General features: G+C 42.1%; 1 protein-coding gene across 2 annotated transcripts; it reads left to right on the forward strand.

Moving 5' to 3' along the window:
- The first annotated feature begins 482 nt into the window (after window positions 1–482).
- Window positions 483–18,595, forward strand: gon4la (gon-4 like a). Of its 2 annotated transcripts, XM_047383794.1 has the most exons (26): window positions 485–973; window positions 1,145–1,413; window positions 1,500–1,717; window positions 2,312–2,386; window positions 2,477–2,527; window positions 2,603–2,656; window positions 3,277–3,372; window positions 3,464–3,556; window positions 3,654–3,809; window positions 5,912–6,122; window positions 6,269–6,370; window positions 6,515–6,555; window positions 7,015–7,127; window positions 7,211–7,394; window positions 7,481–7,567; window positions 7,802–7,979; window positions 8,128–8,278; window positions 9,203–9,350; window positions 9,426–9,542; window positions 10,507–11,340; window positions 11,464–11,553; window positions 12,733–12,930; window positions 12,997–13,140; window positions 14,756–15,000; window positions 16,506–16,608; window positions 16,712–18,595. In XM_047383794.1, the coding sequence occupies exons 2-26, from the start codon at window positions 1,170–1,172 to the stop codon at window positions 16,817–16,819; spliced, it is 4,041 nt and encodes a 1,346-aa protein (XP_047239750.1). In that variant the 5' UTR covers window positions 485–973; window positions 1,145–1,169; the 3' UTR covers window positions 16,820–18,595. The 2 variants fall into 2 exon arrangements, 1 of the variants encoding a protein (XP_047239750.1); XR_007040996.1 differs by lacking the exons at window positions 16,506–16,608; window positions 16,712–18,595 and adding an exon at window positions 13,652–13,787 and having other exon boundaries at window positions 483–973; window positions 14,756–14,887.
- The last annotated feature ends 1,275 nt before the right edge of the window (window positions 18,596–19,870 follow it).

Genomic DNA, 19,870 nt, shown 5'->3' on the forward strand with positions numbered 1-19,870 from the left:
AATACACACAGCAAGACTGGTGAAAGATTGGTTTGATGAACATGAAAGTGAAGTTGAACATCTCCCATGGCCTACACAGTCACCAGATCTAAATATTATTGAGCCATTTTGGGGTGTTTTGGAGGAGCGAGTCAGGAAACGTTTTCCTCCACCAGTATCACGTAGTGACCTGGCCACTATCCTGCAAGATGAATGGCTTAAAATCCCTCTGACCACTGTGCAGGACTTGTATATGTCATTCCCAGGACGAATTGACGCTGTATTGGCCGTAAAAAGAGGCCCTACACCATACTAATAAATTATTGTGGTCTAAAACCAGGTGTTTCAGTTTCATTGTCCAACCCCTGTAGTTACAGACTAGAGGAAGAGTCATGAATATCAAATATTTACACGAACGGCTTGCCGTATTTTCCATCATTGACGGAGATCGAAGAAATATAAAAACAGCTTGCCATAAAAAGCCAGGAACCGCGACCCGGTGACGTCACATCAGTGCTGCGACGCCGGAAATGTAGTTTTTGGAGGCCGAATCGCCTGATAGTTGTGGCGGTAAGTGTGTTTGAGGAGCGATGGATCATGGTGGTTAAGGTTCCCTCCAGCCAGAAACGAGACCGAGCTGATAACGACTCCTGGACTGGACTTTCTCACCGGAACTCAGCTGCGTTTGGAAGGAGTGGGCCGTTGCGCCGCAGTTAGCTGCTAGCCGGCTGGAGTGTTGTTAGCTTTGTAGCCACGGGCTGCAGCCTGGTTTGTAGGGTCCTCTTATCTGTTTGACCACTCGGAGACCCAACAGGCGTGAGTTTATCTGCGGGTGGCTTATAATCAGACTAACTGTTAAATATCAGGAGCCAACATGAACTTTATTCAACAACAGCTCCGTGAAGCCTCTCACAGCTGCTGGTGACTACCATCTGCTGAAATCCGTCCTTGTTTTCATTTTAACAGGAGCTTCACTCTGCAGCTGGAAGAAGCAGTGAGTTTCCTTTTTAATTTCCTCGGAGCTTCATGTCTTTTTTGTTGCGTTTTAGCTGGAAAAACATGATTTCACATGATGGAGACTTCTTTATTCAGCAGCACTACAACAGATAAAGTTTCATATTTGACATCACGAATGTTCATATGTCTGATTATGTGTCTGCTTCAGAGGTCAGAGGTCATGTTTCTCCACTATGAGCTCAGTCCGCAAACGCCTCAAACTAAGCCCAACCAAGCAGCAGCATGCTTACAGCAGCACCAGCAGCTCCAGTGTTGGAGCACCACAGCTCAGCTCTGGTGATGCTGTGTTGCTGCCGCCACCGGCCCCGTTTCAGGCTGCGCCACGAGCCGGAGCTGAGGTGGAGGTGGAGGTGGAGGAGGAAGGTTACCTGCTGGTGGAGGAAGACACCACTGATTCCAGCCTCATCATCACTATGGGTAAAACAAAACACGTTTGTCTTTTTGGCTTCAGACAGTGAGTCTTTTTTTTTTGTGTACTGATGACTAAAATATCTCTGTCTCAGAGGACAACCACAAGGGGGTAAAGGCTCCGAGGAAGAAGGCGGTGAAGAAGAAAAAGCGAACACTGAATGAGAAGGAAGTTCATGAGAAGGGCCAGACGTCAGAGACGGAGGAGGAGACGGGTGTGGAGGTGGAGATTGACAGAGAGTTGGACCAGGCTCTCGAGACAAAATCCAAACAGCACAACCTCACCACTGTGAATGTTAAAAACATCATCCATGTGAGTTCATGCAGCTTTTATTACCTCACACGGGGGCGTTTTCTGTTTTATTTATATCTCAAATACGAATGGTCGCTTTTTGATTATTATTAGAAGAAGTCAAATGTTATTTTCAAAAGAATGAGCTACAGTAGATTGTAGCTTTGAGGTTGCAGTTATTGAATGTTGGTCAAATGCGGGGTTGCGGGGGAGCTGGTGCCTATTGGGGTTATTGACCGAGAGGTCAGCTACACCCTGGACAGGTCGCCAGTACGTCGTAGGGCAACACAGAGACACACAGGACAAACAACCATGCACAATCACACTCAAAGGCAATTTAGAGAGACAAATTAACCTATCGGTCATGTTTTTGGACTGTGGGAGGAAGCCAGAGTATCCAGAGAGAACCTACACATGCACGGAGAGAACATCAAAACTGGCATTCGAACCAAGGACCTTCTTGCTGCAAGGCAGCAGTGTTACCAACTGCATCGCCGTGCATCCCTATTCTATCTATGATAATTAAACCAAACGAAGTCCTATGTTTGAAGCAACGAGGGATAGGTTTTTCTGATGTTTTCAGTTGTTTGGCATTTTTGTGTGCTGATCTTGCAGGAAGTGATCACCAATGAGCATGTGGTTGCCATGATGAAAGCAGCTATCAACGAGACCGAAGCAGTTCCTCCATTTGTGAGTCTCCAGTTAAAAAGAACATTCAGTGCAGCTACAGTCATATTATTGCTTCTTCCTTTTGAAATAATTCATTGTTCTCTGTTTAAGGAGCCTAAAATGACTCGATCCAAATTTAAAGAAGTGGTAGAGAAGGGTGTGGTAAGTGTTTGGAAGCGTTAAATAATCTGTAATGCTACTGAAGAATTGGGTTTTGATGTTTCTGTTTCCCACCAGGTCATTCCCACCTGGAACATCTCGCCGATCAAGAAAAGCAGCGACACCAATAAGGTAAAACGCCACATTTGCAACATTCGTCTGATAATCTGTCAGTTTGACAGTTTCCTCCAGTAAAAACCTGCACATTTTCTTTTGGTCCACGTTTTTATCACTTCATCAACCTCGGTTCTACTTGGAAAGTATAACATATTGTTTAACAATATTCTAAATAAGTCACTTTCAAGAGTTTGGACTTTTTGAGTCTATTTAAAGTACTATTCTTATTTTCTTTAATTATTTACACATTTCCTCTCACTAGTTTACCAAAATAAATGTAAAATATTTGAGTTTTTTTCTTTTTAATAATTGCATTTTTCCATTTGGGGGAAAAAAATTAAAATACTTTAAACCTGATTTTAAACTGCTTTTATTTCAGTTTTGCTTGTAAATTACTATACAAATACAGTATAAATTTTTACTTTGCATCTTTTTAAAATTTGTCACAATTAAAAACAATACATTTTTGCTATTTGTACAAATAAGATAAGTTATTCCTCTTTTTCTTTGCAAACCGAAAATTTTTAGAGATTCTGTTGACCATCTTTACTATTTTTTAATTTAATTTAACGTAACGCTGTGAAGCACCTCTATATACAACCAATAAATGTGGAAGTTTTGTCATCTTGTTTCAGGCTCCTCAGTTTGTTGACATCCCACTGGATGAGGAAGACTCCTCTGACGAAGAATACCGCCCAGATGAAGAAGAGGAGGATGAGACAGCTGAAGACGTGCGGCTCTGATTTAGAATGTCTGCGTCTTATTTTTTTCTGCTAATTAATGATAGATTGCTGATTGTTTTTTATTCCTATCATTATGCAGACGTTCCAGGAGAGCGACATGGAGAGCACGGCTTCGTCTCCCAGGGGTACTCGGCTCAATCGAGCAGAGGAGGACAGCTGCAGCCCCTGGCAGGTAACAACTGATAACAACAGGGTTGATTGAAAGTAGCCTTATTGTTAATTTTTCATCTCGCTGCCTTTATCCATGATCTACCCGTCACACTTCTCAGGCTTCTCGAGTGCGGTCCAGGCGTTTGAAGGAAGGGTTGATGGGACCTCCTCCTCCTCCTAAAGCCTTCCCGTCTAGAGGTGTGACTGACACCACCTTCCTGGAGAAGCTTCATGCTGTTGAAGAGGAGCTAGCTGGTTGTATGGAGCCCTATCAGGTAACTGAGAGACACTGCAACATAGAGTAGGGGAGACATTAGCAAGTTGAGTTTGAAAAGTCCATTAAAGACAATCAGATCCAGTCTTTTGAGTTCGTAGAGGTTTAAAGCTCTGTGGGTATATAGCACCATTGCAACCACATTTAATATTTTATGTGAGTGAGCAGCACAAAAGATGGTGTTCTATGTTTTTTTTTTGCAAATAAAAATCCACAGTGTGGAATGCTTTCATATTCAGCCGTTTTTACTCTGATTATTCTCAATAAAAGCAACCAGTAGTCTTCAGAAATCACCTAATTGGTAAATTGTGTCCATCTCTGTGTAACTTGGTCTCAGTATAAATCCAGATGTTCTGTGAAGAAATCAGATCTTTGTTAGAGAATGGTTTTGTTAATCAGAGAAGCTGCCAAGGGGCACATGGTAACTCTGGAGGAGCTGCAGTAATCCAAAGCCCAGTTGGCCAAATTTGTTGACAAGGCATCTGATAGCCTGATATGTACTCTACAAATCTGACCTTTAAGGGCGAGTCCCATTTAAGGTCTGCCACATAGGATATGAGAGACCAAGCAAACATATGATCTAAAACAACTTGTCATGAAAAAGTTCGATATTTATTGTCACTCATTCAGAAAGTGAAACTGTAAAACTGGTATGTTATATAGATTCACTAGAGTGATAAGTTCATTTCTTGTAATTTTGATGATTATGATTTATAGAAAGTGAAAACCCAAAATTCAGTGTCTCACAAAACTAGAGTTTTACATAAGATCATTAAAAAAAGGTTATTTTAAACAGAAATATCAGGCTTCTGAGAAGTATGTTAATTTCTGTGCCCTCGGTACCTGGGTGGCGCTCCTTTTGCATGAATTACTGCATCAGTGCGGCATGGCATGGTGGCAGTCAGCCTGTGGTTCTGCTGAGGTGTAATGGACAATACTTTATAGATTCTCTATGGGGTTCAGATCAGATCAGGTTGCTGGCTCATCAAACACAGTAACATCATGGTCATTGAACCAGCCTTTGGTACCTGTGTGTTGGTACTCCAGCAACTCTTCTGGACATCTGTCCAGTCAGTAGTCTTCCCCATGGTTGTGTAGCCTACTGGAACAGACTGAGAGACCATTTAGACGGTCAGGAAACCTTTGCAGGTGTTTTGAGTTAATTAGCTGATTGAGGTTTGACACCATGAGATTCCAACATTTAACGTTTTCACAATATTCATATTTTCTGAAACAGAGTTTTGGTTTTTGATTATCTGTAAGCCATAATCACCAAATGACAAGAAATAAAGGCTTGAAATATAACATCCCAAAATGTACAGCCAGAGCTGCATCTTAGGGGTGGAATGGTTTGGATCAAAGCATATAAATGTGTAAAAATCACTCAGTAGGAGTCCAGACTGAAATCTGTTTAAGAATTTGTGTCAGGATTAAAAAGTTATGTAGATCCTGATTGAGTTTGAGATATTATGCAAAGAATAATGGCCAAAAAGTTCAGTCTCTAGACGAGCAAAGCTGGAAGAGATAGAGCTGAAAAGATTTAAAACCCTCATTTCAGGCAAAAAAAAAAAAAAAAGATTCTCTGGCTGAATAAAAAAAACATGCCACACTTTTCAGATTTTTATCTGTTTAAGCTAAAAACTATGTATCATTTTCTTTCTTTTTTGCAATTATGTGCTACTTTGTGTTTGTGTTTGTTGTTGTTGTTGTACCAGGACAAAATGTGAAAAGGCTCAGAGGGTATGAATACTTTTACAAGGGACTTGATCGGCCTGTGAATCATGTTATTAGTAAATAAACGGTTAGAACTAACTGGTTCTCAAAATGCTTTTAAGTCAGTTGGCATCAGTTTCGTTCCAGGTCTCTGAATCTTATGAGTCTGTTTTTAAAGTATGATCAAACTGGTTGGGTCGTATTAAAACCATTTAAAGGGTCACTGGTCCAGTTCATATCATTTCAGACGTATAAGAACTGTTAATATAGCTTTCAGAACCGCCAGATTTAGTCCTGGATAACCATCAGAACGCTCACAGAAGCGTGAAGTGGAAATATGATTAACGTATTTAAATACGTCACTAATAATAATTTATCTCTACTACTCAGCCTATGTCTGAGTCTGAGGATGAGTCCGGAGTTATGGCGTGCCGGACTCGGTCCAAGCGACCTCTCCGGAATGTCCCTTTAGGCCAGCTGGAGGCCGAGCTCCGGGCTCCCGACATAACTCCAGACATGTACGACTCCAGCTCTGCACCGGAGGACAGGGAGTGGACCGACTGGTTGAGAGGCCTGTTGAGCTCGGATGTTGATAACGAAGGTGAGCGACTGTCTCCTTGCTGGGCCCAAAATTCCAACTTAAGACAAAGAATCTCACAGAACCAATCCAAAATAATAGCTCAAGTCAACCCCACCTCTGGTGAGAATAGCATCATATGAACTCTGCTCTCTCTTTCTCTCTACCAGAGGAGTGTGACGATGAAGATGATCCAGAGTACAACTTCCTGGCTGAAATCGACGAGCCCGACCAGGAGGATTATCGTGACGACAAGGCCGTACGGATCACGAGTCAGTACAGACAGATCCTCTTTAAACAAGTGTCTTGTCTGTTGGATATTTTTACAGTTTGTGATATTTTCGCCTTCCTCCTATAAGTGGCTAGTTTAATCTGCCCTCTGTACTAATAATTAATGATGTTTTTGTCTCCTTCAGAGAAGGAAGTGAACGAGCTAATGGAAGAGCTGTTTGAAACGGTACAAAAACACCACTTCATCTTTTGTTCATTCAGTCACTGATGACCACATTGTTCATGAATAAACAAACCAGACATAGCAGCTGTATGTATACTAATGATTGTTGTCTGGGTAAGACACCAGTTTGTCTGTTATACTGGATTCCTATACACTCTGGAGAAGACTGAAACTTAGCATTTTCCAGGTATGAAGAAAGAAAATAGTTTGGAAAAACACGTATATTTCCAGAATTTGTTCCCATCCATCCGTTTTTGTCTGTCCGTCCTGTCCTGTCTGTCTGTCTACCCTTACAAATAACTATAATAGTTTCAGTATCTTCATTATGACCACAACGGAAGCTGACTTTAATTAAGGTCAAGCCAGTATTAACCTGAAAGCTGCTAATGTTCAGACATGATCACTGTGTGTTGGACCACTGCAGCTGTTGTTCAGCTGTTTCTGCATGTGTCTGTGTCTCAGCTGAAAGAGGACCTGGCAGGTCAGGAAGTGGATGATGAAGGGCAAGATGAAGATGAGGAGCTGCAGGAGGAAACGCCCGCTTTTCAGGGGCACACACTTGAGGTGCAGCACATGTATGTAACACACTGACGAGCATCACTAAGACCGTGGAGAGGTGTGTTTGCATCCTGCTGACTGACTGCTTGTACCTTTTTAGAGGAGCAGCTGACAACGAGGCTGAGGACGAACCAATCACGGAGCTGCAAACGGTGAGGCAGCAACTGGCTTTGATCAGAAAGAGACGGCAGACAAACTCTCTGTTCAACACTCAGAGTCCAGAACCTTACACCCTGAAGCTGAACCGTCAGCAGCAGCAAAGACTGCAGCAGCAGCTCCAACAGGTACAGACTTCAGACCAGGTTCAGCTCTTAACCAGGAAGTATCTCAGGTCATCTCTGACATTTCTGTCTGTGTCTGCTGCTCTCAGCACATCCAGCTGCTGATTCAGATTAACCTGCTGACTTCACCTGTCCCCAAACTGCACAGTGAGGCGGAAACCACCAGGCAGTTCCTGGTAACTTGCACAACAACATGCCTTATTTAAAGCAAATGATCGTTGGTGCATATTACCGGAAGTGTTTCTTTACCACCGGTTCCAGATTTAATCACAAGTGTAATAACACAAAAATGATTTTTCAGAGCTCACTCAGCAAATCTCTGAATGTTTGCTTCATTTTGCATGCCTGTCAGCCCCGGACTGGGAAAAAAGATGCTGCTCACACTGTTTCTGTGGTGATCTGTCTTTCAGTTTGAGTTAGACATGTTGGCTCACAGGGGAGAGCTCATCAGGGCTGCAGAGCATCCTGGTTTCCGCAGCGCTTTCAGAGCCTCTAACCTGCAGGGGGCCCTGGAGCTCCTGGAGGAGATGAAGCAGACGCCCATAGACTACCAGCCGCAGAGCCACAAGCCTGACGGCAGAGGACATAGTGAGTATCTTGCAGCTTGGAATCATATGAGGTATCATTGTCATCTATCAAGACGTTTTTCTTTCAGACCCTCAGGTTTGTTAAAGCAGCAGTTTGAGTTTTAACTTCTTGTGAATGGACTCTTGTTTTTCTGCCTCTGGGTCATCAGTGCGCTGTTACCCTGTCATGCCGGCTGAGCTCGCCTGGTTGTTTGCTACCCGACCCGTGTTCCTGTACCCTGAACTGCTGCCTTGTGCCAACCTCGACCCAGCTATGTACTGCCCCCGCAGGACGGCTGCCTTCACTGCAGCAGAGGACTGGTAACACAAACACACCATTAAAGAGAGAGTCCACTTTATCGAGTTTAATTTGGAGATGCACCGATCAGATCGAATCTCTGGTTTTCCTAAAGCTCTGACCAGATTCAGGACGATATAAGAACAGTATTCACATTATTTCTTCTAGTCTTCTGGCCCTGAGCTGTCTTTGATTATTTATCTTAGGAACATGTGTTTTACTATTTGAAATTGTCTCTAACATCTTATATTAGAGGTTAATGTGGCTAGCGCTACTAAAATCCCATATATTCATAAGTTTTCCCTTGAGAATTTAATCCATAATCTAACTCTGATTCCCCGAAGCCTGACAGCATATTTCATTTCAACACTTTCCATGACAGACATGGAAAGGAAAAACACAAGCAACTTCATTCAGCCTTCCTGTGACTTGCTTTGAGTCTCTCTCTCTCGCAGCCTACATGTACTAGAGACCTGTCTTAACATGTCCTGCCAGTTTCCTTTAAAATAGCTTCTTACATCTCTGGACCTTCTCTGACTTGATTTTGAAACACCTCACTGATAATACCCAACTTCCTGCAGTAACGTGTCCACGTCAACGAATTTTGTTGTGATCACAACCTGTTAGTGCCTAGGTACGATGTGTTTACTGCTCGGAAAAGGATCGGATATTTGAGTTTTCAACCCGCTAGTCACCAGTCAGGGTCAATTAAGCACAAAATCAGCTGGTTCTAGCCACCAGATGATTACTCTGCATCTCTAGGTTAATCTTCTGGGTAGTTATTTGGAGTAATTCAATGTAGTAAGAAGTACAGGTGGTAAAAAAAAATCTGACTTTGGAAAATCAGGGAAAGACAATCTAACAACTACACAGAAAACATGTCTGTTATTGTAAGGGCAAACTGGGACCGGTGTTGAATATGCGTGTTATTCTGTGCGTTTCCTTAGTCTGCTGGTCCTCGGCCTCAGGAACATGGAGGGAGCGTGTGACCCACCAAAGCTTGTGTCTCAGTTTCTGCTCAGGAAAACTGTGGTCCAAGTCCGCCGGAGGATCCTGCAGTGCTGCAGACCTGGAACCCCTGACAACATTGTGAAGGTAAGAATTAAAACCACTCTCACAGGCTGACTACTCAGTGTCTCCGCTCATTGACCGACTCTGCCTCCTCTGCAGGCCTTCAGGTATCAGCAGGTGGTGTGGTCGATGCAGATGGCCTGCGGTAATGTTGATCCTGCAGAGCAGCGCCCGCCTGTAGCGAGAGAGGAGAACAAGCTGCCTCTCTGGCTCGTGGTATTAAAGCCGTTTCACCTTTTAGGCTACAGTTGCAGTAACAAAAGCTTATCAAACACTGTCACAGTATAACCTTTAGTAAAAATACTACGGTGTCTGGTGTTCACAAAACTTGATTTATTTGCATTAATTTATAACAGAGAAAATCTCCTTCCTGCTTCTAATAATTAATATTGATTATTGCGGTCAAAATCAGGTTATCTATTCCATTTACTCATTGTCGTTTTGATTATAATTTGCAGACATAGGCAAAAATATAGGATAAACGCCTTCTGGAATTTAATAGTAGTTTTTAGATGTTTTAATAAATAAAGTAATAGTCAGCAGCTTCAGTTTTTAGTTTTAATACCTTATAATTTGTGGTTTGTGGGACTTTAGTTGACATAATATATTTATAATATATTAAAGTGAGGAAAAAGTGTAGCAGCCTTTTTTCATGCAACTCAACTGCAGTGTGCAGCAATGGGTGACAATAACGGTGAAGTAATTCATGCATAATGAGCCCAGAAAAGGTTTTTAGTGCATTGACATTAATACATGTCAATTTCAATAAGATGACATTTCTGAATTAAAAATCCCTTTTTGTGATATTATAAAATTTTTGAGAAACTGTATTTTGGTTTATGATTAGCTTTAAACCAGAATCATTAAAATTAACACAAATACAAACTTGAAAGATGTCATTGTGTGTGTAGTGTATGCTCTAGATGTAAAGCAATAAAGAAGAGGAGTCTGTGCTGAGCAAAAATTGAATTTACATTAACTGAAGAAAAATTATGAAACTCACCAATACTTCAAATGAAAAGGTTTATTTTGCTTAGACTTTTTTTTTTACATTTAAACAGAGAAAAGAAGAAAACTTGTTCAAACATACTCTCATTGAAATGATCTGAAGTTCAAATTTAAATATTTTAAATCATCCTGAAGGTTTATTGAATTATAAATGTTTGGGTTTTTCCCCCAGAGGAGCCTTCCTGTCATCTGTCCCATCATCAAACACTTCAACAGCCCATCCAGCTCCTCCCTAGAGGCCCCGGCCTCCTGCAGGAGGGGCAAGGCCCGTCACAGCAACCTGGCCTTCCTACGATCCACCTCCTCCAGCTACAGCTTCCCCTCTGGGACTAGATACCCGCCTCGCCTCCCACAAAACCTGGACTTTAAACGCATCGGTTTCGTCCTGCTGCAGCAGCCCCTCGCCTCTCCTCCTGGCGAATCCTCCAGCGTCTCTGAGGGTCCGTCCAACTGCTCCTCTGACTCTCATCCTTCTCATGTCCTTCTAAAGCGCCTTTTCCTGAGCAAGAAAGAAAAAGCAACTGACATCATAATCACCTCCACCATCTCCCTGCCAGCCACAGAGCAGATTAAATACCACTGTCGAACACTGGCTGGGCTGAGGAGGAGGAGGAGGAGGAGTAGGAAGAGGAGGAGGAGTAGGAGGTTGTCTGCTTTGCCTCCTGCTGCAGGGAAACCAAGCTTAAAAGAAGGAGAGCTGAGGAAGAAGGAAGATGGACCCACTGCTTCTCCTAAAGGTCCTGCTTCCTGTATGGAAATTGGTGATGATGATATCACCACTGAAGAAGAGTTGGAGGAGGAGAGTGAAGTGCTTCTGGTTTTGTCTGAATCTTCACCCAGCACTGCAGGAAGCATCTCCCACGACGATGACCTGCCAGATCCAACGGATGCTGAGTCAGAACCTGGGAAGAAAGTGGCAGTGGTCACATCTGAAGCAGCAGATGAAGATGAAGATATTGGAGGGATTGCTGTAAATGAACCCAGAGCATCAGTCACCCAGCAGCAGGTTAAATAACTCATGTTCTGATTCATGTCAATGAACTATGGCAGAACCTGGAGACTCGTTTCACAACAAGAGTTCAGCAGGTTCACTTGTTGCACCTGTAAATGTATAAATATGTGTTTTCAGGACAAGCTGTCATCAGAGGAGACTGAAGATGAGGATGATGTTCTGAGGGAGTCGGAGGATGTGGTGTTTGCTCAGGATTATCTCCACAGAGTAAGAACAGGAACACAGCTCACAGTGCAAAGTGATTCTTACCCCTTCAGTTTTTCACACCAAATCACAAATCTTATTTGTGTTTTATTAGTTGTAGTTTATTAGTTGAATTTAATAGACCAACACAAAGTGGTGCATAGAGGGATGTGGAACCAAAGTGATACCTGGTTTGTGAAATTATTTACAAACACAAAACTTATTGAAATTTTTATTTGTACATAACCCCAATGTGTAGAGCCACTTTTCACTGCAGTTTTAAATCTTTAAGTATTACCACTTTCAGCTGGATTTAGGTCTGGACCCTGGCTCTGTCTTTCTAACATCTGAATATGCTTTAACTGAAACCACTTCATTGTATATCTCTGGCTGTGTGTTTATGGTTATTGAAGCATCATCCCCAGTCTCAGGTCCTCTACAGCCTCTAACAGCTTTTCTCCGAGACTGCCCTGTATTTACCTCCATCCATCTTCCACTAACTCTGACCTGCTTCCCTCCCCCTGCTAAAGAAAATAATTCCCTCAGCATGATGCTACCACCACCATGTTTAAGTGTGGAGGATAGTGTGTACATAGTGACGTGCAGTGTTAGTTTTTCCACATTAATAGCATTTTGCAGTTTTGGTCTAATCTGACTCAAGCGCCCTTCTATTTACATTTATTTGTTCCTGGCTCGTAGCAAACTTTAAACTGGACTTTTTGTCTCCTTCCTGGGATGACTAATAGCTGTGGATCTCTGCAGCTACTCTGATTAATGATCCCTTTTCCCAGTCAATCATTATAGGTCTACGTTGCCAAACCCTCCTCTAAATATCTCCACAACTTTCTCCCTGACCTGTCTGCTGTGTTCCTTGGTCTTCGTGATGCTGTTTGTTCACTAATGTTCTCTAAAAAACCTCTGAGGTCTTCAGGAAACGTCTGGATTCAAACTGACATCAAATTACACAACAAATAAAACATTTTAAAAACCATGTATCATTTTTGTTCCACTTTTTAATTATGCTCTAGTTTGTTCTATCACAATAAAATGACATTGAGCTTCTAGTTTGTAATGTGACCAAACATGGAACGGTTCAAGGAGTGTGAATACTTTTGGCTGGTTCTGTAAGTAAGGCCAGGTTTTCAGTTGATCTGTCCAAGAGCCGATATTTTACCATGTTTGTTTGGACGGATTTCTGTGTAGGTATGTGAAGCGGTCCAGGCGCAGCCAGGCCTTTCTAAGCAGCTGTTGCAGGTGCTGGATGAATTTGCCGCCGTGGGGCCTTCAGGGGCCCCGGAGGTGCTTTTTAGCCGACTGGCTTGCTTGCTGCGGCCGTGGCCTCAACTGCTCAAAGACTTTGCAGCCTTCCTGAACGGCAGACAGGCACGCAGATGTGGACTGGTGAGTCACGTCACAGCTACTGATTCAGTTCAGGAACTCGACTGAATTGTTCTTCCTCTCTGTCAGCTGTTGGAGCAGCAGCTGTTTGAACGCTGCCGGCGGTTCCTGAGGCGGATGGGCCGGAGCCTGGGAGAAAGCTCGGTTCTCTACCAGCAGGTGGTGTCTGTCCTGCAGGGGAGCTCCGCCCCCTCAACAGAGGACGTGGACAAGGTAGACTATGGTTCTTAGACTGTACCGCTGGTGGTACACAGAAAAAATATATATGTCTCAATTATTCTCATAGTGAATTCGAACAAATTCACCTTGATGAAGCAGAGACAGGGAACCAGGTCTAGATGTACCTGGGATTCTGGGAGCCAGAATCAAACCCAGTCAAAAGTTCAAAAACCAGTGACATTTGCTGACTGATACGGTCAGTGATCAGGTTAACTATTATTGGCAATCCAAGCTAACAAAACTAATTCTCTTCGCTTTTTACTTTTAAATGCTCCAGCAACATGATCATTAAACTAGGCGAAATGACACTGGGTGTTAACGATGCAAGAGTAGATGATCTGTTTTATGTTGCAGCTATTTAGATGTTGGTGAGAAAAGTGTTTATATGACAAGTACCACCTGAGTAAACAACCAAGTTTACTATGTAACGCCATCTTGGCATTGATTGTAAAATTGTGGTGCAAAAGAATAGTGTTGCCTTGTGATGGACTGGTGACCTGTCCAGGGTGTACCCTCTCGCATGATGAGCCCTGGAGATAGACACCAGCTCCCCCACCACTCTGCAAGGACAAGCGGGTACAGACAATAGATGGATGGATGTTGGTGAGAAACCTCTGACTGTCCCTAAGGAAAGTTTTCTGGTAATTATTCTAACTTTATGCTTAGAAATCTGAATTTCTTCGTAAAAATCGTGGGCATTTTTACATTGTATCGTGCAGACAATATAACTGAAGATTTTCCAAGTCCTTTTGCACCACATTTTTAAAATGGATGCTAAGATCTTGGTTGTTCACTTAGGTGTTGCTTGTTATATAAAGTTTAGGAACCACTGTCATACATAAGGTAGACCCGCACCTGATTTCTGTCCTTTCCCTAACCCTACCAAGCCTTAAGCCTTCCTGCGGTCTGTCTACTGAAATCTCATTCCCTGTTTAAAGTAGCAGCTTTGATAAACAGCAAACATGCCTCCAATTTAAAATAAACATTTTTTCTTTTTTGATATAATCTTTTTTGCTTCTTCTAACTTTATTTCTAACACATTACTGATACTGAAAACGGATACAGTAACCACCAAGGAATAAAGCTGTTTTTGCTTAGGTGTGGTGCGTTCACTGACCCAGCTAGTCAGGCTGAAAACAAACAAAACAAAATCTCAGGTCATCTCTAACTTGAAGTGCAAAAATTATTAATATGCTCACTATAATCAAAGTATTAAGGTACAAATATATTCATGTTAAAACAAATCGGATTTGTTCTATATGTGTCTGTGTATAATCCTTGGAATAGGCCACTTTATAAAATATCTTTAAATAGATTAAAATAAACGTGTTTTAGAGGCTGCAAAAAAGACCACTAAAACTCCTCCAATTTAATTAAGGCATCATTTTCTAAAGTATCAGTAACAGCTTTGACCAGGAATTATCATACGAATGTCCTAACCAATAGAACCATGACGGGTTTGATTGAATGACCTCTTAGTTGACCTTTTATTCAGTCAGCATTTATGAGCATCATATTTTTAACAATATTTATTTATTAGTTGTAGTGTTCCCATATCATTGGCCCACCAGAAGATAAGCTCAAACTGTTGCATCCTCTGTTCCCTCAGGTTTCATCTTTGCTTAGAAAGCATCCAGACCTGCAAGGTGAGGTCCAGGAGATCTTCCAGCAGCTCCACACCTGCTCCAAGACCACTGACGTGGACTTAGCCTCTCAGAATCCTAATAATGGGAACTGTGAGCCGATCGACGCTGTGGTGGGAAGTGATGAAGATGATGAAGGGGAGCAACAAGCAGTTTGTGCCAAAAACATCACAGTGACTTCTAATGGAGAGAAGGTCATCGTTTGGACTCGGTGAGAACAGAAAATGTGTTTAGCATAATATGACAAAAAAGCTTTATAAGATCAGGATATTGTTGTCATGTTTCTACATTTATTTTCCCAGAAAATAATGGGAGTTCAAATTAAATGTTGCGCACAATGAAAACATCCAAACCACAGATCCAGACGAGTTTCCGACTGACAAGCTAATACAGCTAATTTCATCCACTCTTTACATGCCCAAACGTTCTTTCATAGTCACCCACATTGTCCTACAAAAGTATTTATACCCCTTTAACTTTTCCACATTTTACAAACAACAGCTTCAATGTATTTTATATGACAGAGCAACAAAAGTAGCTCAGAATTGTGAAGTGGAAGGAAAAAGATAAAACATCTGCTTTTCAGATGTTTTTCTACAAATAAAATCTTAAAAATAAATAATAATAAAGTCTTGTTCACACGTGATGGTAGGATGGAACAGGAGATGGATAGACAGATTGGGGCTTCATCTGCAGTAGTGGTGAGGAAAGAGTTGAGCCAAAAAGCAAAGCTCTTGATTTACCGTCCCATCTACGTTCAAGCCCCCCACAGATGGTTATGAGACATGGACCATGACCAAAAGAACGAAATCGAAATCCTGGATGCAAGCGGCCGAAATAAGCCTCCTTTAGCGGGTGCCTGGACTAGCCTTATAAAAAGGGTGAGGAGCTCCATCAACTGAGGGGAGCTCAAAGTAGAGCTACTGCTTCTCCACATCGAAAAGAGTCAGCTGAGGAGTGGAGTAGAGGTGCTGCTTCTCCTCACCTCAGCTAAACCTTTTCGGAAGGGGTCAGCTGAGGTGGTTCAGGTATCATATCAGGATGACTCCTAGGGTTCTCCCTTTTGGGGTTTTCTGGGCATGTTCCACTGGGAGGAGACCCAGAACTTACTGGAGGGACTATATTTTCCATCTAGCCTCGGAACGCCTTGGAATCCCCAGAATGAGCTGGAGGGTGCCGCTGGGGAGAGGGATGTCTGGGGTTCCCTCCTTGGACCTGTTGCCCCCATGACCCGATCTCTGATAAACAGAAGATAATGGATGGATGGATCAAAAATCTTTATATTGTGGCATGTGTTTATATTGGGCCCCTCTTTACTCTAGACACTCTTAAATGAAATCCAGTGCAACCAGTTGCCTACATAAGTCACCTAATTAGTCACTATCCCCACTCTGAAACATAGTGGTGACAGTATAATGCTGTGTTGATGCTGGTTTTCAAGCATCGTCACAGCAGGAAAGATGGAAGGAGATAATTACAGGACAATCTTGGTGGAAAACCTGTTAGATGCTGTAAAAGTCCTGAAACTTGGACGGAGGGTCATCCAGCAGGACAACAACCTTAAAGATACAGCAGGAGTTACAGTTAAAGTTCTCTAATAAGCTTCTGTGGGATTTGGTCTAAATTTGGTCTAAAAGCATAAAAAATACAAAAAGTTAATGATATATAAAAATCAAAAGATAAAAACTTTACAACCAACTGCTCTTTCTGTTTCAGTGAGGCTGACCGGGCCATCCTAACAGCCTGCCAGAAGAGAGGAGCCAACACGAAAACATTCAGACAAGTGTCCGCTCAGTTAGGAAATAAGACTGTTCAACAGGTGAGAGTGGGTGGAGCTTCTGTTTTCAGGCGTATTACCGCTTCCTGAGCTGAATTAATATCTGATCATTTCTTAAAATGATAAAAAAAAAAATTTCCTCCAGGTACGGCTGCGTTTCCAGGACTTGATGAAGCTTTTCCTCTCTTCGTCTCAAAAGTCCACCACCTCAGACAACCAGCCGGGGAGCAGACCAGAAACAGCTCCTGACTGATCCAGTGACTCATGCAAGAGTCTCTAACTGACCACAAAGTGGACGTCTGAGGAAAGACAGATCCATTTCTTCTGAGGTGGTACCACACCTGTGACCTTTACTTGAATCAAGCCCAGAAGAGGCCCAGCAAGAGGGGGCTTCAGATCTGCATCAAACAGTTTCAGTTTACTGGTTTAGTTCAGGAACGTTCTCATTTTAAATGATTGCAGAAGGATTCATCTCCAGAATGTACCTGTATGAGATCGGGAAAGATTTTTCTGAAGGGATAAAAACAGAATCACTGTTAAACTTGTTCTTCTTTTAGATTTGTTTTGACCCTGGTGCTGTGAAAAAGGTTCTGAATATGAGAATTTTCAGGGAAACTACAACTTAAACGTTCCCTCCAAGCTTTAGTCCTGAATGTGCCGTACACTGTGAACATCTTAGGAAAGATTCAGAGTATATCTGCAGATCGACAGCGGGTCCAAGGTGTTTAGAGTATTTAGAGTTTTTATCACATATGCATTGATGGCTGATACAGACTTAAAGGGTTATCACATCATTGTTTTTGTTGTGATAACAATAAAAGGGGAGATAAAAAGTACTTTTGAAAGTCCTCAGTGCTTATGGCAATACATCTGCCACTTGATCCAGTCAAAAACCCCCAAACACAGGTACTGCCCTCAAAATAAAATGTACTGATTATTAAATGGGCAACTTCAGTAAACCAAGTAGGGCAAACTTTGCAACACCATTAATGACTATCGATTTAATACAATTCCTATCACAGTCGTGTTTTGTTCCGATAAAAATAAACAATATGGTGGCATCCCTACTCTAGTGTTCAAAAATAACTGCTTTGAACATTAGATTAGACTACACAGCTTATTTTAGCTTTTTGTTTTTCTTCTACATATCACCCACAATGATCTTGGAGTTCAAACCAAAGCAGACAATTTCATTTTGAACATTTGATAACCTGGTGCTTAAATTCAAATGGAAAATTAATATTTGAAGACTGCAGATTTCCAGTCAGTTATTCTTCCAGATGTGATTATAAAATTATTTAGCAACCTTTAATTGGGAAATATTTTGTTCTGTTTAATCAGTTTGAACCTATTTATTGTTATGTATATTTGATATATATCCAATGACATCAGTGATTTTGGCTTTCCCAGATGTCACTTGTTGCACAGGAGGGACTTCCAAAAGCAAAAACCTTACGTAAAAATAGACTTAAAATGTGTTGAAGTTCTGACTCTTGACTGAGGTGATGCTCTGAAGGTTTGTTCTGTTTGTCAATGTCTTGATTTCTAACATTCCAGCTGCTGAGATTAAGAAATGAGGAATATGTGTAAAACTGGTACTGGCGCTGTCCTTGTTGGGCATTTGGACTCTTAAATGCCTTAAAGACTTGGTTTCTGTTCAGTCTGAGCACATTCAGTATATACAGGCAGCTTTAACTGTTTAAGATTTGTTGTCAGTTCAGTTTAACTTCATTATATGTAAACATTTGTATGCCCTTAACGAATCCATTTGATTAGAATTATGGGCTTTTGTTTTTTGCTCTAACTTCTACTAATGAGCTGTTTTTACAGCAGGACTCTTTATACTAAAAGTCGGTTAACATCAGACAAAACTAAACCTGTCATAACTAGGGCAATAAAAAAAAACTTGTTAATTTTTAGGCGCCTTGCTTACATCCTTAATGAAGGATTTCTTGAAGTGACTGTTTATTTGTATTCAACATGGACCAAAAAACAAATTTATTAAAAATGTTCTATATTTTTCAAATAATCCTTGTATAGATGGTATAGCCTGGATGATGATACATGTGCATGTATTTTAAGGCAACAACCTTTGACACACTGCTTATGTGACATGGGAAAGACGAAAAATCCTTGGGTACAACCAGATGTCTGAAGGTGCCACGTTCATCTCTTTAAACAATTATATGTGGGTACAAACAACATGGGAATATCCAATCATCTTTCCGGCTGGGAAGGAGACAGATTCTGTGTCCCAGATATAACTGTGTTTGGTGTTAGATGTTTGTATCAAAACAAAAGGAAAAGACTTTTAATAAATGCTGGCTGAAGCTGGTAAGAGAGCCATTATCTAGTAATGAAGCCATCCTGAAGCTAGAAAAAAGACAGATTACAGTTTCCAAAGGCACTCTGGGACAAAGATCCTAATTTTAGGACATATGCCCTGTGGTCTGACAGAATTGAAATTTAAAATGTTATAGCATTGTTCCATTTAGCTTAGAAGTCAGAACTATTCCAACTGTGAAGTATGGAGGTGGAAGAATCATGGTGTGCTTGTATGTTGCTGCAGGAGGATGGTATCATAAAGAAAGAAAGCCAGGAAGTTGAAGCTTGGGCACGAATAGGGTTTCCTAATGGACAATCAAAAGCAAGTTAGTTACAAAGTTGTTTCAACACGACAGAGTTTATGCTTTGGAGTGGCCATTACTGAGCCTTGATCCCAGTCCCTTAGAAGATTAATGTATAGAGTAGAAAAGGTACTCGTACTCGTCGTCTTCCGCTTTATCCGGGACCGGGTCGCTGGGGCAGCAGACTCAACAGAGATGCCCAGACGTCCCTCTCTCCAGACACCTCCTCCAGTTCCTCCAGGGGGAGCCCAAGACGTTCCCAGGCCAGCCGAGAGACATAGTCCCTCCAGCGTGTCCTGGGCCGTCCCCTGGGCCTCCTCCCGGTGGGACGTGCCTGGAAAACCTCCCAAGGAAGGCGTCCAGGAGGCATCCGGTATAGATGCCCGAGCCACCTCAACTGGCTCCTCTCGATGTGGAGGAGCAGCGGCTCTACTCCGAGCCCCTCCCGGATGGCCGAGCTCCTCACCCTATCTCTAAGGGAGTGTCCGGCCACCCTACGGAGGAAGCTCATTTCAGCCGCTTGTATCCGGGATCTCGTTCTTTCGGTCATGACCCAAAGTTCATGGCCATAAGTGAGGGTAGGAACGTAGACTGACCAGTAAATTGAGAGCTTTGCTTTTCGGCTCAGCTCTCTCTTCACCACAACGGACCGGCACAGCGCCCCCATTACTGTGGCA

Source organism: Girardinichthys multiradiatus, chromosome 13 (assembly GCF_021462225.1).
Source record: "Girardinichthys multiradiatus isolate DD_20200921_A chromosome 13, DD_fGirMul_XY1, whole genome shotgun sequence".
NCBI lineage: Eukaryota > Metazoa > Chordata > Actinopteri > Cyprinodontiformes > Goodeidae > Girardinichthys > Girardinichthys multiradiatus.